This window comes from Amblyomma mixtum, chromosome 3 (assembly GCF_055824585.1).
Source record: "Amblyomma mixtum isolate Tamu chromosome 3, ASM5582458v1, whole genome shotgun sequence".
NCBI classification, from domain to species: domain Eukaryota; kingdom Metazoa; phylum Arthropoda; class Arachnida; order Ixodida; family Ixodidae; genus Amblyomma; species Amblyomma mixtum.
The window spans coordinates 377540860-377568278 of NC_143014.1; the positions used below are offsets into that span (position 1 = coordinate 377540860).

A 27419-nucleotide genomic window follows, 5' to 3' on the forward strand; every position below is an offset into this window, starting at 1 on the left:
TGTTTCCTGAAAACACATAGTGAACAAGGGAGGCTGTAGCTTCAGGGTTTTTGCCAGCTGTAGCTTCAGGGTTCTTTTTTGTAATTGACAGACTTTTATTTCTTATTACAACGCACGAACACACGAACATTGAAGTCTCCAGCTTGGGCGAAGTATGTTGTGCACTATGTGCAGATAAATAGGTGCCACACATCACCTGCGAGACCTTCTATTCATTGTGTGCTTCCGAAAATATTTCCACTTCTGTAAACCTGAGGCCCCTATGGTATTTTACAACAGCCTCATACGCCAACAGGCTGGCCATCTGCCTGTGTTGGCCTTGTGGCACTTGCCGGAGAGCGTTCGCTATAGTGACACCGAACTCATCGCATTCATCTCGGTCCTTGTGTGGCCCGAGATTGTGTGGCCTGAGACAACACATTCAGAAGTTTCTCTTCGAGCGACGCGGCGCTACCCGAGCTACCCGAGCCGCGCGCGACCGCCGCCCCGAAGCTCGGCGGAGAAAGAAGACAGTGGGCGCATTTGCTTTTCAGTCCCGGACTGTCCGGGACTACTTGCGGACTCGAGTCCGGTATTTGTTTTTCTCGGGCAGCCCGAAAGCTCCGCCCACCTGCCTGCATCGCCATAGCAACGCGTTCGTTTTTAGCCTATGGCAGTCCGCGGGTTGCTTGGGGCTGCTGAGAAGGCAGCAGACGATAGCTGCGCGCCGCGCTGGCAGCCATATTGAGTTAGACTCCGTGTGCATTTCGAGTACTTTTCGTGTTCCTGGAGGTCGATATCATGCGTTAAACCTTCACATGAGCTCCGTAGCTGCTCTCTGAGCCATCGAAAGACTTTTTGTTCTTGAATCTTCGTTTATATTCTTGAAATCCACCGCACACGGACGCGCGTTCGAAGCTGCGAGCGCGTATTGTTTGCTCGTATCGTCAAGAGGTTCTCGTTCGCTTGTTTTGCGACATGCTGTCTGTACACTTACCTGAAAGCATCGCAGGTGAACCACTCGTATACTGGAGCAGCTATAGAGCTTGTTGTCAACATTTTTGCGAAGGCTTTCGTCTATCTGCCTATCCGCAACGAGTTGGGCTACTTGGTGCGAACTTCGCCGCAAGCAGTAGCGGCGAGCATACCTCCGAAGCTGAGTTCTGTAATGCACCTACGCTAAGCTGACAGTACAGTCTTTAAATCGACTCAGTATCATGATCGAGCGCACGGCGTTGCTTCGGCGTTGCTTCGGCGTCGTGGTGGCCGTGGCTTGTATCGTCTGCTAGCAGATGACAGTGGGCTTCTTCGATTATCCGCGTCTGGCAGCCCGCGGGTTGCTTGCGGGCTGCCCGAGCGCGCTCGATTTTCGCGGGTTGCTCCGCCCACTTCCGGTGGCTGCCCGGAACGCGTTCGTTTTTCTCTGGCAGGGCGGTTTCGGGCTGCCAGCCGGCAGCCAGTCTCGCCAGGACGATTTTGTGCTGGCAGCGCTCGGACAGCTAGCAGACGACAGAGAGGTGTACGGTAGCGGGAAGCTCGCGCGGCCATTTTTATAAGGACTAGAAGGACCGCGGTTCTTCATGCGATGTTTTGCGCGATGCAGGCGCTTGTTTCGACTAGGCCACGGTGCATATCGACTGTGTCACCTGCAATGGCACCTTTTGCGGTAGTTCTCGCCGTTTATTGATATGTTTTGCGTGCGTATGCGCGATCATATTTCGATCGTCTCACCGCCTCGCATACTTCTGATTCACAAAATATTTCGGCTGTTAATTTCGTGCGCCCGGCGGATATTGCGATGGTGTTCGAGGCATTTCACGAGAGCAGCCGGATTCCAGTTCCGAGTACGCGTTCAGACGCGCGCATATATGCATGTGCTGAACGTGTTTTACGAAGTGTTGGTTGAGCGCGATACGGGATCGTATGGTCTTCATTGCGTTTGGCGCAGTGCAAAAGTGGATATGCTTTGAAAAACGCTTGACTGAAACATGTCCTTTATTAAAAGCCCTCACGAGCACATTGCTCGAGACATCTCTGCGGGCATATATGTGGCCACACAGAATTGTCGCGCCGACCAAGTGCTGATTCTGTCGTCGCCAACTGTTGTACAGCTTCATGCTCGGGCCTTCTGCCACATATGCTCAAAATATCTGAGAAGTACCGCAGGCATGCACCTCCTCGCGTTTGTCTCATTTAAAAAAAAAGAGAAAAATGAGCTCTAGCGCTGATCGTCATGCAAACACACGCGGAACGTGTGGCGCCGACACGCAGGGCTTTATTGTAGCGCCTTTCATTCAAGTACCAGTTCTCTGCTATAAATATTACAGAAACGATACTCAGCTAAATTTATACACTGCACCCGCTTGTTCTAGGTGGACGTTCAACAAGCTGATATGCGCTTTTGCCGAGATTATGCGTTCCTTGCCCGCAGCAAAAGCCGGCGGCCGACAGACTACAGTTGAACGAACGTATCCCGATTCTATTCTGCTTACAGCTTACAGGAAGCAGGTTATGAGCGTAGAAATCGCAACAACGACAGCAGAGTCCTCCAAGGTCGATCGTCGGCGGTCATACCAATCATATATACTTACTGCGTAGTAAGCAAACACGCAATAATCCGAGAGTACGGCTTGTCGTTTGATAAACAACGCAGGGGCAGTTTTTCCGTCCTATGCTTGAAGCTAGGTATGAGGTACACAGTGCACCGAAGGCACACGCTCGCGTTGTCGTTGCCGATGTATACGAGTGCGAGCTTGATCAGCTGCATGTTCTGCAGTCTGCGGCACGCAGCCCTCAATAACTGCAAGTCGTTGTTTTCGATACCAAGCAGCCTATTTCGACCGTACGCGTGCGTAGCAATGAGACGTAGAACGCGAAGCTAGAGAGAGCATCTGCCCTCCGTGATCCGCGACTTGCTTGCCGCCGTGATTGCCGGCAGGCTGGTTCCGGTGGCCGCCAGCCCACGTGACCATGATGCGTTTTCCTGTCAGAGACGAACTTGCGGGCCACCAGCGGGCTGCCCGAGCGCGGTTAATCGAAGAGGCCCAGTGTCCGTGTACAGTAACCGAGGGTAGGGTAGCCACCCTACCGAGGGGGAGCCCGGCTATGGCGCCGAGTTCGAAAGCAGCCTATGGCAAGTAGGTCATGTGACCATGAGGCTGTTTCCTGTCAGAGCAGAAGCCGATACCTGTCAGCAAGTAGTCCAGGACTGGAAAAACAAATGCGGCCAGTGAGAGGCGAGCCAACTTCCGGTTGCGAGGCGGCTTCACAAAAAGTGACGTCAGGGCCTCTCCTTCTTTCCTTCCTCCATGCATGGAGACTGAATTCTCATGCATTGGAAAACAACTGAACAGTTACTTGGCCCAAGAAACAGCATCATCTTAAACAACGGTTAAGCGATGCATTTTAGCACCGCAAACAGATCTTACTCTACATTAGACCTATCATTTGCATCGTCTGTATTGTCCCTGCATTTTTCGTGGAAGGCAATACAAAAACTCGTTTGGTAGTGACAGTTTTTCCCTTCTTTGAAGCCACAACTCCATGCCCAACGCCGTTTGTTCGGCCCCGTGTTTGGAAGCTGGTTCATGCCAAGTGGGATATATTTAAAGAATATTCCTTAATCACTCACGATGATCTTACACATTTAACCATAGATAACGAAAGTTCTGCGGTCACAATGATAATCATCGTTGCAGCTTCAAGGTCAATACCCTGTTCCAGTGGACGTCACCGGTCTACGGTAGACCTATTCGTGCGTCTTGGACCACAGGCCCGCGCAAATGGCCAAAACTGTCTGTTGGTATTTTTTGATCTAGAAAGGGCATACGACAAGACCAGAGGGTATGGAATCCTTCATGACCTTGTCAACACTGGAATTGCCGGGACAATGCTCTGCTGTATTGAAGGCTTTTCCGTACCTTTTGAGTCCAATTGGGAAAAACTATTTCTTATGTGTTTCTTCAAGAAAATATTGTGCCCCAGGTATCGTGTTGAGTGTGACGCTTTTTCTCTAAAAATAAATTCGGTAACTAATATCATCCCTCCTGGTGTGCAGTACTCGTTGTATGCAGATGATCTGGAAATCAATGCTACATCATGGAACTTTGCTATCTGCGAAAGAAAAATTTAAACAACTGTCAATCGCCTAACCAAATGTGCGGATGAAAATGGCTTTAGGTTCTCTCCGGAAAAAAGCAGTTTCAGTCTTGTTCTCACACACACGAGGCCTGCTTCCACATCCATCCCTGCATCTCAATGCAAAAACCATCTTCGTAAAAAGGGAACAAAAATGTCTTGGTTTGATTTTTTACTCGGAACTAACATTCGGACAACACATCAAGCAGCTGAAGCTCCGCACTCAGAAAGCAATAAATATCCTTGAGGTTTTTCCCAAAAGACGGGGTGCGTACAGGGTGTGCTTACTTCCACCTATATCGGTAAATGATTTGCACAAAGACGGCCTACGGGTGAGTTTATTGTTCAGCCGGACCATCCACATTGAAGGCTCTAGACCTCGTGCATCATTTTGGTTTAAGGATTACTTTAGGCGCATACCGAAAGTCACCTATTGAAATTCTAAATGTGGAATGTCATGAAGCATCCTTGAAATAGCGAAGACTTTTTCAATTTAATTTCAAAAGGCATTTTCATTGCCGGAACACCCTTGCAATCCTATTTTGGAAAATACACGTCAGACGACTCTTGCCAAATTAGACAAACTTCATACCAACCATAGGAATCAATAAACCAGGCCACCGAATCATGTCAATTCAGAATTTCTGTAGAGCATATGTTCTTGTATGAAAATGACGTTGCACCCTGGGTGTGAACGCCCGTGCAGTGTAATGTTGAATTGGCCAAGTACGATAAGAAAGCTGTACTGTTGGTACACAAAATCACGACTGTGTTAGTGCAGCTGCTGTGCAAAAGGGTGCAGCCGGCTGTGCCATTTTATTTAACCCAAAAGCAAGCGTGTACACTTCTGAATTGTGTGGCATATTAACAGCACTGGACGAAATAAGTAATCAACACAGTAAAAATGTAGTAATATACACAGACTCCAGAAGTGCTATGACTGCAGTTAGCTCGACATAAAGATAAAAAAACCCTCTTTTACTCTCTCCTGCAGGCGTCTGTCATAGCCTGAGTTGCTCTGGGATGTTAAGCCCCATAATCCAAGCCATCTGTATCCTGCAAGAAACTCCATCAGCTTGCGGTACGCGGGTACAGTGTACACTTCTCCTGGGTACTGAGCCATGTTGGGATTTCATGAAACACTCGCTCAGTCCGTTGCAGGTAATGTAACCACAAGCGATGCCAACAAAATGAAGATGCCGTGCCAGGACTAAAAAGGAGCAATTAAGGGAGCGCTGAAATAGAAATCGCAGGTTGAATGAAACAATGAAGAAAATAATAAAATGCACCTCTTAAAGCCAAACATGAAAGAATGGAAAAAATGGAGCAGATTTTATCAAGTCATACATTGAAGTGTACAAATCGAGCACAGAGCATTAACACAGTAATTTACTGATAGGGAGCAGAACCACCAGAATGCAAGCACTGCAAATGCCTGCTTTCAGTCATTCACATCCTTTTAACCTGCCCATTTTATGAAAGACATCCTGATACTAATTTTGCAAACCTTTACAAATATCGCGTTTCATCCTATCTCGTTTGTCACGTGATCAACCTGGTATCCTCTGCCAAAGTTATGCAATTTTTAAATGAGACTGGAATTATAAAGTTTTTATAGTTTTTTTCTCTCATATCACATCATCTAAAGGGCACCCTGTCACAGACAAGGAGGCGCCGTAGCCATGAACGGTGGGAGGCAACTCCTCGCCCTCTTGCTCTTGGCAAAGCCTCCATTTCAATGTTTTTACCGCCATCTTTGTACCACATTTTATGTATTAATATTTAGATCTCGTTATTTTGTTCCTGCCTTTTACACTGGGTAATTTAGTCTTACTTCCTTATTGAGAGTACCGTTTGATAATTACATCATTTTCACATAAACTAGATTTAGATAAACATTGCTTTGGCGCTTTTTTTGGCCTTGTCACCCTTGCGCCAATAAACTCCCAACTAACTAAGTTACCCCACAAAACCAAACCGAAAGTGTAGCCCTTCAAGTCCCTCATACGGAGGTAGACATGGAGCGCGGCGTGGTCGTCGAGCAAGGTTATTCATCCGCTGCATGCCCACTATCAGGTTCTAAAGTTTACTCGAATCCTTCGTCGGCACGTGTTCACGAACGAAGAGCTCCGGGGCAAGTCAGGAAAAGGGGCTGAGGCCCATTAAAAAGTTCCATCCAAGAATGGAATGGATCCGGTGCGACTCAAGGCTGTCTTAGCTATTGGTGCGCTCACCATGACTTGCTGCGTGGCACCGTGTGGCCGCAGCGTTTTGTGAAGGTACGGGGGCGCCTATAAAAAGCGTGCCTGAAATGTAAATACTCTACCATTCCAAGCATCCGTAGGCTGCCTGCGTCGTTCGCCATCACAATCTCAAGGCGCCGTTCCTGCCACGTACCGGCGCGTTCAGTTGTTTGCGGGACCTCTACGCTGACGCGGAAGTCTCAACTACAAATTTCTAGCCAGCGTGCTAGAAACGACTAGTTCACGATAGGTACAATTTTTTTTGCAGTGGCAGCGCATGCTACTGAGCCAAGCATTTTTCATTGACCCTAAGGCAACTAAACACAAAACCAGACGGAACTATGCATTGCGTTTAGAAACAAAAAGAACATGAAACTAGAGTCGCTCAAGAGCGTCCATTCCTCCATGGTCGTGGATAGCCGAATGTATTTTCGGGACGGTCAAAGAGTTTCGGCACGGCTCGTGTCACCCCGAATGTCGTAATATGCTTCTTCAGCTGCGTTCAGTCTTTGCAGGACGCAGAGTCCAAGGCTTCGCTCGCCCTACGTCACTGAAGCCGTTACGCACTAATATCCTCCACCCAACTGATCACGCGTCTTGCATGGTGGACTGGGCAGAGGTGTTTTTTCATGTTTTCGTCAAGGAACCGACCATTCGAGAGGTACGGTATCGGTATATAATCGAGGATTTCGCAGTATTTGTTAGACGTCAGGCTACCTTCAGTTCAGTTGAGTTGACTCATACTTTTTGGGACATGGCTACCCATGCATTCACCGTAATCTTTCTACTTGCAGCCGCACCCTGAATATATTCTTGTTCGTGAGACCCGAGCGGATGCCTTAACGGATGCCGTTTAGAATGATAATAGTGAATCATGCCAATTCCTTGGTCGATTTTTTTTGGTATTGCCCTGGGAATGAAGCAGGGAGCAACGGGGAATCTACAACTTGGGTTAACACAGCATAGACGTGGGCTATCGGTAACTTGGGTTCACACAGCAGACCATAGACGTGCGCTGTATTGCAACAACTTATACCAAGAAAAATTACGAAGCAGCAAGGACAAGCAAGACGGTTGGTCCTATTCGTCTTTCTCGTCGTTGTTCGCTGCTAACTTGCGCGCCTACGTGCGATGAACAGACGACGTATGGTCATACAACTTTATTTTGCCCCGCATTTCACTCTTCACAGTCGTCTGCTATTTCCAAAACAAAAAACAGAACCAAACATCACACACGTCACCCCAAGAGCATCTTTGGGTCATTTTTGTCATCGATAGTAAGCACCGATAAAGAACACACCACCATAAGTTGCCTTCATCGATTTTCGAGCCCACCGCTCCTTGTTAGTTCATCTCTGCGTACTCATAACACTCACTGCCTTGATCAAATTTTCTGATTTCTCTAAAGACATCCACAAAGTACTTTGATTTTACACGACACGCAACAAAAAGCAGGAACTACCTGTGGAATCCGCTGTTTTCTAGCAGGCCGTCATGTTCACACTTTTCCGTCGTCAGCGTACCCTCACGGAAACGAAAGTGACTGAAGAGCAAGAGGACGCTTCTTATTTTGCTTAGATTTGTTGAGTTTCAAGCATGGTTTGTTAGGGAAATAAAACATTGTGCATTTTATTCATGGCCTGTTTACATCAAAACAAAACGTTAGCCTACGGTCTCTTATCGTGCAAATAAATGCTTCCGAGGCGAAGTTCTACTAGTAGCCACCGCAACCTTGCTGCTGATTAGTTGAATCCGTGGTCAGCGTCTCGCGGAGACATTTTGTTGTCATGCTATGGGAACTGAGAGCGACTCGTAATTCGACCCCAGAAGTAAATGTGCTTGGCTATCGGGGCTGCCATGCCCGGCCTGCACCGCAGCTCTCCTGCGCTGGCGAACACGAGAGCGTAGGGAGCATGCTGTTGAACACGGAAGGGTCCTGGAGATGACTGACTCGTTCAGCCCCGCAGGTCCCGGCTCCGAAGGACGGTGTCGAACTCCAATATGGAGGAAACTGTACAGAAGGTCGAGATGGCAGTGCTCCGTTCACAAAACAACATCCCGTTATATAGGGTTCGGATTCCCCAGAACCCTGACTGGGGAATAAAGTTCGGAGAACAATGACCAATCAGGTGGGCAGATGTAGACACTGGTGGTACCCACATCAGGGGGCGGTGCTGGGCTCTCGCAGCTAGGTTGATGGGAAGGGGAAGACAGTCATCAAACACAGAGGCGTCACCTTGACCACTGCGGCAAGTCTTCTGTGCGATGCCTCTGCGGGAGAGGAGTCTCCTGCAGTTTCCCTGCTGGTGAATGAACGTCCTCGAACTCCCCCGCTGGATGACCAAAGCATGATACCTCTGTCGAGGACACAGCTGTTTCAATTAGCAGCCTCAGCCTGACCTTGCGTAGCAACACACCGTCTGGCGACCCGAGGACAGACTTGGCGACACTACCGCCGCCGCCATCGTCTGCTTCCGCCGCTGCTGTCGCCAGCCCGCACCGCATCTTTTCCATGCGATGATTCACGTCCGGTACTAATTCTTTCGAGGTCCGTGTTCGCCGATCTTAACAGCTCCTCTGCGGCCCGAAGAATCTCGAATGGCCAACGTTCACCACCGCTGGGCAGGAAGAGATGAGGCTGGAACCGGGTTAAAGGGCTGGTTTCCAGAACGGTCATCCAAGCTCGAACAATGAACAAAAAAAGGCATCAGTGAACTGTTCCCCGCGACAGGGAACTGACCCACAAGCAAGTGCTCGGAATTTGCCAAAGACCCACCAGGCTTCCCACAGTTTACTAAAATATGACTGAATTTTGGCGTAAATTTTGTGCCGACAAATCGAGAAGTGCCCCCTTTGAAATGGCCAAAGACGGACTGCTCAAAAAAAAAAAGAAGTGAAGAAACACAGGAAGTGCTGCTACTAAATTCTCCTACCTACAAGAATCGGCTGAAGCCATCAGCATTTCCGTGCGGTTTTCCCTTCTTGAATTGCACCGTGAAATTTGCTTTTGGAATGCAGTACTCCGTATAAGTAAGCGACCATTTTTGGGAGACAATTGTCATAGCCACGTCAGAGACAATGGTCAGTCTCAAAGGCGAACTTCGCGCCATACAGGTAACCTTGGTAACACGACAACTGCTGTGCCGCCCAAACGAAACTCGCGCAATCTTTTTCTGAAGCGCTGTACGCTTCCTGTCTATAGGTCAGCTTGCGGCTGACGTACAGAATCGGGTGTTCGTCGTGGTCGTCGCCAACTTGGCTTAAAACGGCACCCAGTTCTCTATCTCTAACGTCACACTGGACTAAAAAACTCCCAACCATAGTCAGGGGTCCGAAACAAGGGTCTAGACATGAGCGCATCCTGTAGGCTCCTGAAAGAGTTTTCTCTTAGCACTGAGATAGGAAATCTCAGTGCAGGTCAGTGAGGCTCCCTTCCGTAAGGTGTCAGTCAAGGAATCGAAGCTCCATCTACGTGACTCTACACGTAGTTCTACGTGAGCTGCACTCCTGTGAGTGCCGTTATCACTTGGTAGCATGGGAAATCGACACCTATCATTTCCAACTCAGTGGCACCATAGCCTTTTTCTAAGATAAGGAAAAAAAAACAGTAACATTCGATCAACTCCAAGTTTTGAAACAAAGCAGCCTTTCCCTGCCCGATTTCACTTGCACAAAAAAAACAGTGCAATAAGAAAAAAACAGCTTCGAATGGCTACGCGGGGGTGAAAGCTGACTCACCTCCGTCGCTTTGAAAGGATTAGTCTTTCAGACACGGCCACCGGGGTCGCGCTCTGACTGACTACTGCTGTCAACTCGTGACAAAAGGCTACAGAAAAAATGATCCCTGACTCTCACTGTCGTTTCCGCACCCCCTCCACGCTTTCGGACAACCTTTGTAGGACCAACAATTTCGATAAGCGACTCTGGACGACGAGCAGTGAGCAGCGCGAGAAGGTACCCTTTTTTCTCGCCATAAGCAGGAAGCTAGGCAACCCTTTCGCTATGCGCGCTTCCTAGAATGCGGTGCCAAAAGTGAAGCATGAAACCTTCCCAAGGGCGCCCGCCTAACACGCCTGCATGCTTTGTCTCGGTTGTTCGACCCCTGCTCTCCCATGCGCTGAGTGTCGCGGAACCCGGCGCCATCTGATTCGGGCCGCGTTGCCTATTTTCTGTCTGCCTTTTTGTTAGGACGGTGCGGTATAGGCTTTCTTACAGGTCGATGCCCCTTGAAGCGTTTCGCGCCTGCTTTGGTTGGAAAACACGCTGTTCTCTGCGTTACTGCGGTCAGCTTTAGAGCGACCTGCGTATGCCGCCTGACCAGCAGCTGCTGCTGCACCTATACGAGGTGTAACGCGGGAAGGCTTCGCCTTTCCTTCTACCGCATTCCTTCCTTTGATAGCATTAGCAGCTGTCTGCACAACTGAACTTAGGGCTTCAAATTTGATCCGTTTTCTCTTGGCCCTTTTCCTTCTTCGCCTAGACTCTTCCGTGTGCGTCTCCTGAGCACAATTAGGTATCTTGTTTTTCAGTCGCACCCCGGAAACCTTCCTCCAATTCAAAACTGGCCTCTGTGCCTTCGCAGCAGAGTGCGAGCTCCAAGCAGCTGACAGGCGGACATAAAGCTGCCCCTGAGATCCTCAGCTCATTCCTTTGGGGGTTTTGTCCTCTCAAGCTTGTCTGTCGTTCTGAGTAGAATTTCTGCATTGCACTGCTCAGCTACAACTGAGTTCTCTTCTCTGGAAGTGTGGCTCTTACGCTGCTCAGCTACAACTGAATTCCCTTCTCTAGAAGTCTGGCTCTTACTGGTATCTGTTTGTTCGGCAGCCTCGCCTTCTTCGAGCGCCAGCATAAGCAAGGTAGCCTCTCCCGATCTTTTGTCACTGCTGCCACTGTGACACCTCAACTGGCCCGCGGTCACTACTGTCTAAAGGGTTTTCCTTTGTTTCAACTCGAAAACCTTTTACGGTAGGAATATCTCCCTTTTAGCGGTGCTGCCGGTCCGACGCTTGTATCGGCTCTGCCGAAAGGGTCCCGCTCTCAACAATTCCTACAAAGGTGTCCGTTGCCCTTCCTACCTCAATTGTAGGAGAATCCTCGTGTAGACGCTATCTCTGAATGCTCTCTCTTAGCATTGCATCTAACTACTCCGGACACGGTCTCGGATTCTGCGGCTTTCCTTAGACCAACGTACCGGTTGCACATGTTCTCTGCCACTTCCCTCGTGGTGTCACGATTTACCAACTCGGCTACGGTCACTGACATTGCTGGTCTTCTGATGGGGTTTAACATCCCAAAGCGACTCAGGCTGTTGTGATGTCGTTGTGGATGACTCCGGTAATTTAGACCACCTGGGGTTCTTTAAAGTGCACTCACATTGCACAGTAAATGGGCATCCAGCATTTCATCTTCATCAAAATATGACCGCCCTGACCAGGATCGAACCCGCTTCTCTCGTGTTAATGATTAGTGTCGACAGGTTGCTCGAGAAGAACAACCTGGATCTCATTACTGGTGGCAGCACCTGCCATCGCAAGGCCAGGAGTGCTACGAAAGCTCCCTACGATCTATGAATTCAAAGTAGACAATGACGAATTCCACATATATAGGAGCATTAACCCATTAAGGCTATCGCGTCGTAACATTTAAGGTGGAGCTTAAATTTCCCCTCCAAATTTCCTTCTCATCTGCACTTTCACTTATGTCAACGAAAATTTTTCAGTGCCAGGGGTTCAGTAAGCATGAGTTCATAACGAATAAAGGTTTGACCTGGTTGAAAATTTGCACACAATAGCTGCATGTGCCCAGAAGAAGGAGAAAAGCAATGTATGCTGCAACAAACTACTCGTAGACTTGTGCACTACTGCATGACATTCAGATGAGTGGAACAGTACATGCATGAAACTGGAATTCTTTTTCTCCAATCCTTCCTTTTCATGAAGAGTACTCTCCAGCTGATTTAAGAGCCTGCTTCGAAGAGTCCAGCCCTCCATGCGTAGGCTTTTCTATAGTCACCTTTTCTAAAAGAGAAAAAGAACGAGTTAATTGTGAAAGGTTCAATTAATTCTGTTCATTTCCTGCAGCAAGGACCATTACACCGCAGTTTCACTCTTGAGATAAAAAGGCCTGGATACTTGTTATTGGAGCACCAACAACGTGTGAACAGCTGAAGTTCTATCACATAAGCAGACCACAGCCGCAAGACCACAGTTCAAACTGACATTGACTGTGCAGCCAACTTTTGCAGCACGCAGTTGCTGCAGTGAAAGTAGATACTATGCGAATCTACAACAGGGGCAGTGTCAAAGAACTAGAGAACTATACCCATGTTGTTGACCCTCCAGCTTCCACTGCACCTTTCCAGGCTCCGGCAGAGTCCACAGACACCTATTTTTTTACAATCCAGCTAGATGTGGCTATAAGTGTAAGTAAAGTGTTTTGCACAGAAAATATGAAAGGGCAGACATTATTGTGGTTCTTTTGCCAGGCAACGTTTTATTTCAGCATCTAAAAACTCCCTAAGCTGAGGTGGTGATGACAAACAACAGAGTGGGGACCATGGTGGAATTCGCAAAGCCGGAAGACATGGTGGAGGTCGCCCGCGAACAATGTCTCTCGAAGCGGCTACTGAGGATGGGCCAGCAAATACGGTATATCTCGTCCAACTTGAAGCAAAACAGGGGAGGAGTAATAACTCAAGATTTCACATAAACCTGACGTACAAGTGTTTAGAATTGGCGGTAGTACAATACAGAAGCGTCAATTAGGCTTCTTCCTAGGCACCAGACCTCCTGTAAGTTTGCTGTCGCATATACTGGGTACCATTTTCGCACTTCCCAGCGCTGAGAGCTACGGGTGGGTAAATCTATGCGATAGATCATCTCATTTTGTCGGAAAACAAGACGCATGCCGCGATGCAAAAAACGTGGGGCCGAACCGGGTCCCGAACCGTTTCGGAACGGTTCCTTTGAATCGTTTCGGTTCGGGTTCAGTTCCAAGATGACGAAAAAAATATGGGTTCGGTTCGGTTCCGGTTCCGGGCGAAAATTCGGGTTCGGTTCCGGTTTCGGGTTCTGTTCCGGTTCGACACCCTGGTTTAAGCAGCTCCTTATCTGATAGCCGCTCATACACTGGGCGCAATGCCTTCTTGACGTTGTCAGGGAGATTGTAAGGTTGGCTGGGCGGTGTGTCTCCTCTGGCAGCAGCAGCATTGTGCTTACACCATGTGTCAGGGCCACTTGGACACAGACTGTGATTGGAAAGCATGTCCGTTGAAGTCACATGGTAATAGGTAGCCATTACCGCCTGCTGCATGCTGTCCACATCGCCTACATTGGACTTTAGGGCCCAGCTATAATACCTGGAAAGCTTTTCAATGAGGTCGCCTCTCAAGCGGCCTCTTCCACCCAGAGATTCACCAGTGCCTTTGTGCACTGCACTGCACAATGTTGTGCAGTGCAGTCCCCATGCGCTTTTTGACATGGTTAACACAGTCTTCTTTTTTGACTGGTATGTATCCATAAACATTAGCTTCTTGAACAGCGTTGAATGACTGGCTGTCACCGTCACAAAACATGACAGTGTAGCGTAGGCTGTGACGCAAAAGAGAACGTTCAAAAAGAGTGAAGGCAGCTTCGACTTCTATGTGCCCCAATTTACAATCAGTGTTTTTCTGGCAGTCATGTTTAGACAACCAGATTGGCTAGTCTGGGTCTTTCTTTGGCGGTGCATGTGTACAGCCTGCACAAAAGTTGGACAGGACCACATGATCTAAAACATAGCCAGAAAAGAGTTCTATCACAGTGCCTACACCTATATGGGATGTGTGACACTTGGTCAGCCACGTGGCATCAAAACAGACGGCCACACTTCCAGGGCTGTCGAACAGCAGCTCCTGGTCAAACCCTTCGCTGACAAGACACAGCTGGCAAGCATCTTTTCTGCAGCCCTTGTTGCTGCTGGGCTCAATTTCGTTTTCAAATAGCCCTGATAACTCTTGTGGTGTGGACCCCTATGGGACACACCAATTGCAGAAAAAATGTCGTTGAGGGCAGTTTGGCTGTTACCAGTGCTCTGCATAGCATGAGCTGCGCGAATGTTCACATCAAACGGCTGGCACTTCGCGCTGCCTTCAGCCCGCCGAGAGCTGCATTCGCTGGCGATTCTTCCACAATTGTGGCAATCCATGCACAATTTCATAGCAATCCCATATTTCGCGCTGTTTTTCGTGATGGCAACGTCTCCACCGCAAGCCCGGCACACACTATCTTGAAGAAGTTTGTTTATCGCCGCTAAATCGACGACAGCGTAGGTAGCTGCAGACGCGGGTGGGTCGTCAGCTGTGCGGTGTGTCGCAAGCGCCCGCATCTTCCTCTGGCTTGCCAAAATCGCTGTTAGGCTCACGATTTTACCGTCGGAATTCTTGTGCAACTGAGCGTGATCAGCGCGGGTCAAAAATATAGTGTCGACTCTAATCTAACCCGCTGCCGCCGATTGCCGATTTCATTTGAGTCCGTGGGTTGCTCCGTGTCCAAGGCACGCGCCGCACTCGGCGTGAAAGCATCCCTCACAACCGTTGATTCGCGCTCAAGCACCTCACTATCATTTTTTGCAATCGCTGCTTCTGCAATGATACCATCACCCAGCTCTTCGCCGCTTTCCGTTGTCGCTACGACGTGCGCCGCGCCCGAGGCGAACGCCGGAACAGTTGCAAACGTCGCTTCTTTCACCGGTTGATGTTCTGGCACACCGCTGCAGCCGGTCGGCATCGCTGGCGACGAACTCGCGTCTTCGGCATTTTTACCTCGACAATTGCTTCGTTTTTTGCCGAATTTGTGAACGCTGTGGAGCTTTCGGTACGGCTTCTCCATGATGGTATTTTCAAAATGGCGTCGCCCATGCAAGCAGCGAGCGTCCAGAAAAAACGGAGCCGGCCAATAGGAGACGTAAATTTTGCCACGTGACCGCCTATAGCCAATAGCATGGGCGCATTCCTTTGTTTGTTTTCAGTCTTTTTCTCGCCTGCGAATCGTGGTCGGACTTCCGTTTGGCGGGAAGCGAAAGCTCAGGCACTGCTCTTTCAAATGAGACCAAGCTCGTAGCGCCGTGAAGGGTACTTTTGATGCGACAGACGCCGCAAAATAGGCATTTTTCGATGTTTTTTCGCGAGCAGTTCCGTCGAGATTGCATCTTTACGCAAAAAAATTTTTAAAACATGTGGTTTTGGGCCACCAAACTTGACAGTAAGATGAAAAATGATGCGATGCATCCAACTATGACAAAATTGAAAAATCGATTTTACGAGCGGTGCGTCTGGTACCTCTTTTTGCTGTTGTTGGATTTATTAACGTGAGTTCTAAGTGGGGTGAGTGAGTTCATGACAATGTTGCAGAGGATTCGTGAATTTATCAAGATCTGCTGCATACTGGTGTAGGCTTCGCGTCTAATCTTTATTTAATTTTTCTCCAGAAGGCTTCTATTCTGCCACTCCTTTATGGAAGTGGGAAGATGAATGTGCATCTCAGGAATTCATTTTAGATTTGAAGTCAGATTTCATAATTTTTATATAGCCCAGTCCAGTGCTGATTTGCATTACCCACAATAAAATTTGCCTTATACGTTCAAATATTTTTTTATTCTACGACGCGGGAAAGGAAAAAAAAACATGCATGCACCATACATACGAATATTCGACAAAGGTCCGGCAACGGACGTCCGCAAGTGGGCGTTCATCCGCGACACAAACGTATACCTTTGAACTCCTATTGCACGGCCGGCGCACATGAGCGGGCCATTCGCCTATTTTCCGCAGACGTCGGGAACATCTCAAACGCGCCTGCGTCGGCTGTGCGATGGATATCTGTGGTTGCTTGGGACCATAGTAATGTGGCTGAGAAAGGAGTCTCACGCTGAATTTCGAACGTTCCTGAAATTTCTGGTCTTGGCAGTAGTAGGACGCCGTGGCATTCAGATACGTCATGTCCCGAACGCGTCGTGCTCAGCTGGCCTCCGTGAAAAGCAATCTATTGAGGTTCCAACTTCCAATTGCCTCGAACGCGTAACTTCTCAGAAACGCAGGTTGCAGCGTCTATTTCGGTATGCTCTTCGTAACAAATTTCGGTATCCTTTGTAACAAAAGGCTTCCAGGTATAAACGCCCGAAATAAGGCTCCTTGCACAGGAACCACCTGGGCGTCAGATTATGCCTTTCTTGTAGAAAACGCGGCTGAATACTTCCAAATAATGTTCACAATTGACAACCTTCCTCTGCAGTTTCGGGAGGTGGACAACTATTTTTGAACTGCGCATACGAAGTTGCTTCTAAACGTTTTCGGTTAGGCGCTGCAGGTGTCAGCAAGGACCTCAGCCACCTCTGTTAAGGTGCCTGTGTGGCTGTAACGTACAGCCTTCGCTAAAAGTAACCAGGCTGCATGGTTTGCTTCTCATTCGCACAGTAGAGCCCTCACGTCTTCCCTGAAGATCAAAAAGGTATTTCAAAGCGAGGTCAGGTGTTCTCCTTAGCATACCGAGATTAGAGCTTGACGGCTGGCATATTGGCTTCAATATACGTCTGAGAAGCAAACCGTGCAGTCTGGTTACTTTGTGAAAAAATTGTGCATTGTTTTCCACTTGGGCAGTCCTCGCCATTTCAAAGTGCAGTCTTTTCCCTGTAAAAACCCCAAAGAATCCTGACAAAAGGTACGTCGTATTCACAGCGCTGCTTCCGCACGATGCGGTTCGAAGCGGTTCACGTTGACAAGATTGCTGGCGTACTTCGCTCGTCTTTTTTGTCTTGATGTGCGCTTCATATAATTTGCGAACAAGCTGCTTGTAACTCCTCAGAAGCTTGCTTTTATCAAAATTCGCGGTGTACTGGTCCACGTGTTCAGATACATTCTTTTAGCGGCATCTTTGATATGTTTTTTTATTGTCTCACAGCCTGTTATTTAAGCAGTGCCCAGTCTTTCCTGTGTATGATGACCCACACGATAATGGTATATCGTACTGAACTTTTTTACACTCAGCGAAATGATTTTCGTGTTCCTTTCCCACTATTTTGGAGACCGTTGTTCCCCGGGTTCCTCGACTTGTGCCTTGTTCATAGGCCCAGAGCACGTCTATTGGTGCTGCTCTCCGCACTCAGACAAAGGTCTCATGCCCTACATTTCAGCACTCTCCAGACAATTAAGGACAGAGTTAGCAACAAGCGCCCTGAAGAGCGCCCGCAACCGGTCATGTCTTCATCGCACCGACGAAAGCTTCAAGGGCCAACTGCAATGGTTGCGCATCGCTGCACACCAGAACGCTGTTCTTTGTAGTATTGACTGCAAAATTTAAAAAGATTTCCGCCTAGCAAGCCAGTTCGCCATAGGACCAAGAAGAACGAGAAAAAACATCTGTGATCCTGTACATGTACTGCGCGAGCCATCTTCTGAAAAAGGCTTAGGTGCGGTTCCACGTGAGGATGGTTTTTTTCTGCACCTAGCAAACTGGAAAAACTCTGCAAGACAATCAACCAACCGAGAAGACCGGCAGTCAGAACAGTGTGAAATGAAACACGAAAAGGCTTCACTGAATGGTAAAAAAAAATATCTACAATATGCCTCTATCATGAGGGTCGTCATACAAAAGATAGAATGGGCGCTGTTTAAAAGCTAGGCTAAAAAAAACATTATAATAACGACAATAAAGATGAAGTGAGAAAGAACTTACCAGAACACGTGGCCGCGTGCCAGTGCGGACCAAATTTTGACTAAACCAAGGTTCTGAGGAGTTACAAGTAGCATTCGCTCACAAAAGAAGAGTCCATTGTGTCGGCACTTTTGTCATCCTGAAAAGAAGACATATCAGATTTCTTAATCTCTAATTGCGAAGAATATTGTTGTAGGGTTTAATGTTTTTGTTTTTAGTCTGTGGCGTATGGTATAAATTTCCGTTGCTGGACTAAAATTCTTACAGTTTCTAGCCAGCATTCGTGTCTCTTTTTGTCCTGTGTGTTGCGCTGACGATGTTTGTGTCACAAACCAAGTACCCCATCTAATTCCTGTCTTGGTCACATCACTCCCACGGTCCTTTGGCTCACGAGGCTTCGTACTCAATGGACTACAGAGGCCTGCCAGCTCCCCTGGCTGTTTGGCTCACCTTGAGAATTTCGTGATCCTAGCTCTGTTGAGGCTTTTGTAACAGCGTGGCCTTCACACTACGGACACGTTTGAGCGAGCCCTAAAACACGAAGAAACTTCCGGTCCAAGAAGATTCCCACTGATTAGTTGACATGCTCGTGCAAGCTCCATCAGCAAGTTTTCCATGGTTGCCCACTGTTCGAGAACACCTTGCTGCATTTAACCTCCGTGCATATTAATTTCCCTTCTCACAACCCACGGGCGCTCCCCTCTATTTCTGTCGCTTTGACCTCTGCATCGATCGAGCATGTCCAATCAGTGCTCATATTGGTGACGTCCGTCCTTACATTATTGCATCTCCCTACGCTGTTTTGCGTTGTTGGTGACCTTGGCGACAGACTAGTAGTGCGCATTACGTCGAAATTTTGCAGTTGTTACCTCTTGCACTCACCCCGCGTACACCCTCTCAATCGCACTGCTGTAAATACTCAGTTCATTGTCCCTGAGGTTGTTCGTCGTCGTCCTGGCTCTTTCGAGCGTTAGTCGCTCTCTCGCGCCGCTTCTGATGTCTACAGTTCCTGGGCGCCCGGACGGCCTATACTGGCGAGGGCTTCCTCTGCGCCTGTGGCCTGGACATCGATTCGCGCGAGAGTTCACCGTCCCTACTACATGCATCTTTTCCCTTCCGTCCTGACGTTCATTTCATGGTGTTTTGTCATGCTGTTTTGTGTGCTTGCGCACATGACCGTATTTCTGTGAATACATTCACAGAAACTCAATTCCATAGTCAATTTAACTTGATGCCTGAACATAATCTTAGCCTTATTGACAAGCGGATTGCATGCTTTTTTATCCAATTGTTCCTTGCTTCCTGTCGCAGCGCTGGTAAATGTTTCGTCGTTTATAACGCTCGAAAAATAGTATCGCGTTGTATTTCATGCAAGATTACAATAAAACAAATCTGGCACTTTTTTATCGCAGATTCGCGTTCTCAAGTAAGCTTCCTCCGACCATGTATGCTTACATGAGTGGTAGTTCATTTTTTGAGTCTCGCGCGTGACAAACTATACTGTGAGAATTAAACAGTGCCCATTGCTGACAGCATCTGGTTTCCAAGTCCTCCCGCAACCCGATCGGTGTTTCACAAATCCGCTAACATTAGCCGGTAATGTTAATGCCCGCAGGAAAAGCCTAGTAAAAGATGGAACGATGATCCTATTCTTATGAGCACTCTGAGCGTTTGCGTAACCTTGCTAGCTCTGCGCAATCATAACGCGGACAACCCAGCGGTTGATGCTAACTCAATACTGCTCAGAAAAAAGGCTGTTGCGCGCTTGAAATGTCAATCGCTGCAACAGTCAACAGTAATCGAGCCATTACACAAGCGTCACAAAAGGGGTCAAAAGTAACCGTTTATATTTGCGTACACTGTAAAAAATTTATGTGTTAAATAACAGAAAAAGTCTGGCAGCTTTCCTGCCAGAAAATATCTGTGATTATCTGTTTTCCGTTCTAGAACGTTTCGGTCATTTCACGAAAACATGTTTTTTCATTGTGCAGAAATATTCTGTAATTTTCTGTTTTGTGTTTTGAAAGTTTTCAGTGATTTCACGGAAATGTGTTTTCACCGTACAGAAGGTTTCTGTGAATATTTGTTTTTGTTCTCACAAACTTTCTGTGATTTCACACAAATATGTTTCACCGCACAGAAAGCTCCTGAAAAATGCAGAAAATATATATTACTTTCTGTTCTCCATATATATTTTTCCTGCATTGTTGGAATTATTTTTTTTGCTGTTTCACAGAAATATTCAATAAAAAAGCCGGAAATATCAGTTGGTTTTTCTACACCTTCTTTATTGTCCAGAAAACTGTTTTACAGATGACATACTTGCAGCAGAAAACAAATTCTTGGTACAACTCTCGCTTTCCTTAGTTTACATTGATCTTGTAGCGGACCCTCAATTCACCTTGGACCATGCTAAGCCCATACTGATGCAATAAAACTATTGAAACGTTTATTTCCATTCGTGATTGATTAAAATGCAGCTAATTGTCTTATTCAGCAAGCGAAGTAATAAAATGTTACTAAAAGTCATACTCGGCAAGTGCCCTAATGAGTGCGGCGACCTTTGGTGAGAGAGAGTGCTGTTTCTTCTCTGTTTTCTCAGTTTTCGTGCCCCTGGCTGGGTTTATTCCAGCGATGGCCCTGGAAAACAAATCAGTTTTGGCTTTACTTTCAAGACCGCAGTTATATCATACAACTTTCATTTCGGGACAAGTTGTCTGCTGCATGCAGCGGCCTTCACTTCAAGGAGTCCCTTTTCTTCCCCAAAGTCAAATAAAATCTGAATGCAATCAAAAATATCAGCCTTTGTTTGGCCCGTCACAGGAATGTTGCTCTTTATGGCGCACACTTCTTCAGCTCACCGAATTGTTGTTAGGAAGAAGCACACAGTTCTACAAAATAGATGCTTCACTTTAGCTAAAGTACCCAAAGAAAACTATTGGCAAAAGAACAGAGCCTGTTCTTACCTTTGGGTGAACTCCATGGTCCGGCTCGTATCGAACTGGTATTCAATGTTGAAGGCAAAGTGAGACACGAACATCATCTTGAAGGCCTTCGCTGCAGTGGACGCCTCAAAAACTGGCTGGCCGTCAATGGTGATGGTAAAGGATTTCGCAGTGAGAAAGCTGCATCCTGCACAAATATGGTACTGTTATAATGTGACTGTCATTGCATAAATTAAAAGCACTACCTTTAGCACAGATGAATGGTGAGCAGGGTAGGTCTCCCAGGTCCTCATCGGCAGCCGTCTCCTTCATGGTAAGGGCATAGTATGTGTTACAGCAGTAGCCTTTACAACAGCTGATTTAAATTTATGGCAAACGCACAATGTAGATAGGCATTGTTAATATGTAAGTTAATGCCTGAATAGAAGCACTGAGAAAGCCTAGAAAACTGAAAACATCACGTAGTTCACTGCACAATTTTAATCTGTTACTTCTCTAGCTACTGAAGTTCCATAACAACATCCACTGTCGACTAGAAAGAAGTGGCTCAAAATGCAGACATACTTTGATTATGACACGCAGAAAAGTCGAGCGGCCTGGCTGAACAACATGGATGGCAGTACCAAAAGAAGTGCGATGACATGCATTTTTTGTGGCTTTATTATTCCAATTAATAGAGTCTTGTTACTGTAGACATTTATGCAAGAGTTCAACTAATCATAACGCTTACCTCCAAAACTTTGTAGAAGAGGTGTTCCTCTTCGTCCAGTAAAGCAAGTAAAAGCAGTGGGGTGCCTTCGTATTCAGCTGCAGCCGACCTTCTCTCAGTCTTGGATGTCTCTATTTCCTTCAAGCACTTTTTGACATTTTCCCTTTTTACCTGGCTGTGGGCATATCGAAAAAGCTGCCTTCCAACAGTTTGCAGGTTCTTGTCAAAAGCGTCTGACATATTAAAGCCCAGCAGGATGTTGACGTGCGAATTCAGATGCCGCTCTTCAAACAGAAATGGCCAGTTTTGCTTGATATCCATTATGCTTCTTAATTTGTTGATCAGCAGTCGCTGTGAAGCGTAGGTTTCTGACATCAGCCGAGTGATAAGCACTTCGTTCCGAAATGAAAGCCTGAACTGCTCCAGTAAAGAAGCTTTCTTTTCCTCCTGCCGTTCAGTAGTTTCTCCATCGGGTAACTTGGGCGCCCAAGACACGCATCCATAGGAGTCTCTCCGCACACTAGTCCTCTTCAGTTGTGGTTCTTCCAAGTCATCTGGACTTGGAGAACTGAGCATTATGTGCACCTGCAACCACTGCTGAACATGCAGAGCTTTCATGAGATCAGCAAACCTGCTTGGGAGCACATCACTGAAGTCATCGCTGGGTGGCCAGTCCTTCAACTTGAGTATCATGTACTCTCCATCTCTGTCCTTCATGCGTTTGTGCAAGCTTTCAAAGCCTTCGCAAAATACCCGCATCGGCTGGTCTCGAAGAATCCGGCCTGTGCGGCAGTCAATCAGGTCAGTCTGCATGTGGCCAAAGTCACGGCAGAAGCCGTCGGGGTGCCATAAAGATGCATCGAGGCGGTTGAACACACCGGAGACCAGCACGGGGTGTTCAGACCAGCACGGGGGAGATCCCTTTCGTATTCCAGCTGCAGGAACCTTGGAGTTCAGAATGTCAAAGAGGTCATTTAGTAGCATCGTGAACTGTTCCGTTCCAAAACTGTCGGCGAAGCCAGGTACCATCATTTGTCTGTAGACCTTCAGGCCAATCGACACACTTCGGCTGAAGAGCTGCAAGCGAAAAAGAGTAAAAGAAATTTGTAAAGCTTGGAAAAACATGATGGCAAATTAGTTTTGAAAATGTCTGGACGCTGACAAGCACAGATGTAATGTATAAGCATGCAGTTTTATGGCACCAACTGCTTACAATGTTTACAATGACTGAATGGCCAACTTTACCTGAGTCGCCAGACGAACGTTCATGGTCTGGAGCTTCTATGGCTTGACATGGTTCTCAGTCAACTTAGGAACCACTTTTATAGCGGCCTTTTTTTCCGCCTCGAAAAGACGTTCATAGTGCTGGAAATTTGCTTGGTATTCACCTACCTGCAACAAATTATTGTACACCATTTCGTTATGTGCAGTAATTAAACATAGGTGAACAAGTCTCTGTTACACAGCGTCATCACTCAAGAGACATGCATATCCAAGGAATTATTTAACTTGCCTGACCATATTTGTGCTTCATCATATGATTCCGGATGCATTTCACGATATGTGACACGTCACAAATGAAGTGGAGGAATGTTCCCTCTGGAAGGCAGGGATGTTCAATCTTGCACTGTGGGTGCTCCACCTTTCCACTGATGCCGAGGTGTGTCCACATCGATTTGTTATTTCCGGCACCATCGCTTATCACTGCCAGTACACGAGCACCATGTCCATGCAATTGTAGCACTGAGCTCATTACCACCTTTGCCAAGACCCATCCTGGCGCTGCACCCTTAGCTGCAAAAGTTGCTATGGGTTGGACCCATGACGCAAACATTGGGTTGAACATAACAACCAGTGCATGGTCTGCCAGCTGGTCTGTGCCATTTTTGGTAATATCCCCGTAATCTACAAAGCCATCAAATTTGTAGGACGACCTGTTAAACTCGGTTCCTTCCCTGAGTTTCACTTCATCGATTATTAGACAACCATATGTGTAATGTTCTGGCTTGCCAGCCATATGCAGGTTTCTGCTACCAAGGGCAAATTTGTTTAAGCCGTAGCCACATGGAAGACCTTTCAGTAGCTGTACAAGGCGGTTGGCACTTGGCAGGGGCAAAATCTTCATGTCAGATAGAGTTCTGTAACACTTTGGGCTTGTCAGCCTCAGAAGCAGACAGATCATAAGCCAGTCTGTACTGTACCGGTGCCCACGTGGCGACTTGGCCGCTTGTTGCATGACGGCTGTCTGTATGACCATCTTTTGTGCTTCTGGCAGGTCCTGTGTCACTTCACCTAGACTTGTTGAAAACGCTTTCTTCAGTTTTTCACTGAGTTCGCTAATTTCTTCATTTTCTCCCGAGCTGCAGCGGCACGAATGAGCCTCTTCCTCAAAACAGGTGCTGCAAGGCACACCTTTTTCTTGGGTTTCAGCCCACTTCTTCTTTTGAGGTCCTTCGTCATTTTCGCACACTTTATACAGACTCCTTTTTCTGCCTCAGTAAGAGCTCTGCACTGCTTGTGGTATACAGTTCCTCCCCTGCTAGAGGTGCAACCATGACAGGCTTGCATAGTTTGTACAACCTGCACAATTGCCTCTACGTCTGCTAACGAAGTGATTGCCAAATCCATGGGCAGCGTCAGCACCAGTTTTCCGCGGGCAGATACAACATAACTCATGTCTTCGCGAACTACGACACTCTTGAGTACTGTATATACATCTGCCTCCAATCCTGCCGTGTAAAAAACAATCTGTGATCGGCGCCCATTTTCATCTTCAAGAGCTGCCGATCTCCACTGACGAGGTAACCTCAGAGAAGCACTCTTTTCCACCAGCTCATTAACATGCAAGCAGCTGTCTTGCACGGGCTCTGGTTGCTCTCGCTCGATATCGATATCTTCTGCAGCGTCGCTCTGCGTTGCCACTGCGTCTCTTGAGACGGTTGCTCTCTTTTTCGGAGATTTTCGCCGTTTACGATTCGAGAAGTACAGCGGGAGATTAGGAAATATGGTAGGAATTGCATCACTCCTTAGAGACCATACACCGCGCTCGATTTCAATCACTTCTGCGTTGATTACATGCTTATATGACTTCAGAAAATTCCCCTTCTTGGAAATGGGCGTCGCACACTTTGCATGTTTTCCCCACCACATTGTCTGCACGGGGTATCGCTCTCGACCATTTTGCAAGGAGATTTGGATTGGTTGGCGGAGAAAAGAAGTGCCTTTTCTCCGTGTTGGGCCGGTACCCGCTGGTACATACCGGCACGAAACACGTTGGCATTTGGTTGACAGTCCTAGCACACTCTAAAGACTATAAATGACGCGCACCACCTACCCTCTGACAGCGAAAAAATCCAAAACTTGGCGCTCGAGAACATTCGGCAGCCCACGCTACTTGCAGGTTGGGTCCACACCATGAGCGTCCTCACCCGACCACACACCGAAAGCTGCTGAAGCGTAGTGCACAAACACTCAACTCATAACTAAAGGATCACTTGATAACAAAAGAACGCGACGCAAATGAGCACGACAAACGGAGCCTCAGAAACGTTGCTGCACCGCGGCGTGGCTAGCTAGCGTCGAGCGTGGCGCAAGCTTCGACTGCAGCGCCATCTCAGTGGCCGGGCGCAAAACGCGGCCGCTTCGGGAGGAGAAGTTTCGAAACTAAAAAAGCTTTATAAACGGTGAGCAGCGGTGCGTGTAGATGAGGCGATACGCGGGGGTGCCGTCGCTCAGCTCAACCTCCCGGTTGGGAAGGACGCGCCAGTCCGACCTAGCGACCTTGGGGATGGCGGCGATACTAGCCTGGGACAACGGCGTCATCTTTTTGTAGCAGTCGTAGTCGATCGGGCATATCCGCTGGTGACAACGAGTGAAGTCTGACGCACCTCTGTCAAACTTTGCCTCAGGATCACTGAGGTCGGCAATCGCATCCCTTAAGGTGGTCCTCTGGTATGGCGCCGCAGAGGTCAAGTTCAGAGGACTGCTGTAGGCGCGACCGTCCACGGCAAATGATAGGTGGCACTCGGGCACTTCGAAAGTGTGAGTCGGCAAAGGAAAAGCTGGCAGTTTTGCTCGGCCGCGCTTGGCCCCAAAGATGACGAGGCGCCGATGTCACTGCGGCATACCGTAGCAGCCATCCTGCAGCATGCTGCAAGAAGTTTGATAACCAAGGTCCAGAAGGCTCTGAGAGCCAAGGCAAGGCCGTCGCCGTTATGGTGCCGGACGGAGCACCTCTCGGCAACGAGGACGACGTACGAAGATTCAAAGAAGGCACAGAATCCGAGAAAAGTCACTAGTTGAGAATTCCTGAGCCCCTGTTTGTAACAACCCTCCAAAAATCGGCAGCTCTTGTGAGATTCGAAGGACGGGCTCCCATCTTCTTTCTCGATGTCTCCGAGAATGTCGGTCATCCCGCCAGCGTGGAGCTGCTTGAGCACTTCTGACGGACAGGCGTGAGACGTCGGCACATCGGGGAAGTTCTTGCTTAAAGTGGTCAAATGGTGCTCGTTGTCGCTGACTGCGAGCACGGGGCTTGCTAAGCAAGCTTTGGCTAGACCGAAGGACAGACCCCCGCAGCCACCGTATACGTCGACACTGTTGAGGGTTCTGTGCGGCTTCTCCACTTCGGAAACGAGGCGGGCGCCAATCTTCTGCTCCTCGGTAGATGGCTCTGAAAAGACACCACCTGCACTGGCGCACATGGCGCGCACTCCAGGTCGTGCCGTATTTGGAAGACAGTAAAATAAATTATTAGCTTGAAGACAAAAGAGAACATATCCTACCCATAATAGATTATGGGTAGGATATGTTCTCTTTTGTCTTCAAGCTAATAATTTATTTTACTGTCTTCCAAATACGGCACGACCTGGAGTGCGCGCCATGTGCGCCAGTGCAGGTGGTGTCTTCATCTTCGAAGAGACGGGCACTTTTTCTGAAGCGGTGAAGCCGGAACCGCAACCGTATTCAGTTTCAGTTGGCCCACAGGTGGAGCTGCTGGACCTGGTGCGACATCAATGCCCCAACCCCGTCGACAGTCCTTTCTAGGAAAGATCATGTGATCTTCGCCGGAGGCCTTTCTTTGCCACCATCGGCAATCGCCTCATCGCTGATGGGCGGCCAGAACACCAACACCCAGCTAGACCTGCCCTCCCAACCTTACAAAGGAGCCAAAGACTGGTCCAATAGATTCTGCTTCTAGAGCGGAGCCTGATGCAGCTGCTGCACCAGAAAAGTATCGCGCGAAGGCCACGAGCCATCGCAACGCCGAATTAACGGCCAGCACCTCTGTGGAGGATATAGAGGTCTCGGTAACCGTACCAGCATCTTTGCCGCCGAAGGACCGCCGCCTTTCTGGCGGCCGTTGTGGTGGCGGCAAAGGAAAACCCCGTATCACAACTCCTGGTAAGAACATTGCATAGTCCGTAAGGCATAGTTTATACGTACGAATTGTGTTCCTCTTCATATTTATCCTGGAACCACACTCTGTCACGCATAAATATGGCCGTTTCATTGATGCAGTGGACCTGTCGCGGCATGAGACATCACTATGATGATATGTCCATATTATAAGAGGAGCACCGATGACACTTAGTTTGTGTTCAAGGAACACTGTTAAACAACACAGTGAAAAATCTTTAGATAATGTTGGCACCGGCGGGGGGTGGTGTTGGCATTGTTGCGAACTCCTGTGTAATTGTCAAGGAGTTAAGCCTGAACA

The 27419-nt window shown here is 48.0% G+C and overlaps 1 protein-coding gene and 1 pseudogene across 1 annotated transcript; both read right to left on the minus strand.

Annotated features, from left to right (window-relative positions):
- Positions 1-20565: 20565 nt before the first annotated feature.
- On the minus strand, positions 20566-22075 carry LOC149356875 (uncharacterized). The gene is made up of 4 exons (XM_089577843.1): positions 21722-22075; positions 21237-21297; positions 21013-21178; positions 20566-20686 (listed from the first exon to the last, which is right to left on the minus strand). The coding sequence occupies exons 1-4, from the start codon at positions 22073-22075 to the stop codon at positions 20566-20568; spliced, it is 702 nt and encodes a 233-aa protein (XP_089433969.1).
- A 1043-nt stretch (positions 22076-23118) lies between these two features.
- On the minus strand, positions 23119-24980 carry LOC149356876 (uncharacterized; annotated as a pseudogene).
- Between the last annotated feature and the right edge of the window lie 2439 nt (positions 24981-27419).

What these genes read in the sequence shown, in the direction of transcription:
- LOC149356875 (XM_089577843.1), bottom strand. Translation starts at nt 22,075, where the DNA reads ATGTCAGAAACCTACGCTTCACAGCGACTGCTGATCAACAAATTAAGA. An exon ending in TCTTCTACAAAGTTTTGGAG is followed by an intron (nt 21,298 to 21,721) that starts GTAAGCGTTATG and finishes CTTACCATGAAG; the next exon opens with GAGACGGCTGCCGATGAGGA. An exon ending in ACCATGGAGTTCACCCAAAG is followed by an intron (nt 20,687 to 21,012) that starts GTAAGAACAGGC and finishes TTTGTTTTCCAG; the next exon opens with GGCCATCGCTGGAATAAACC.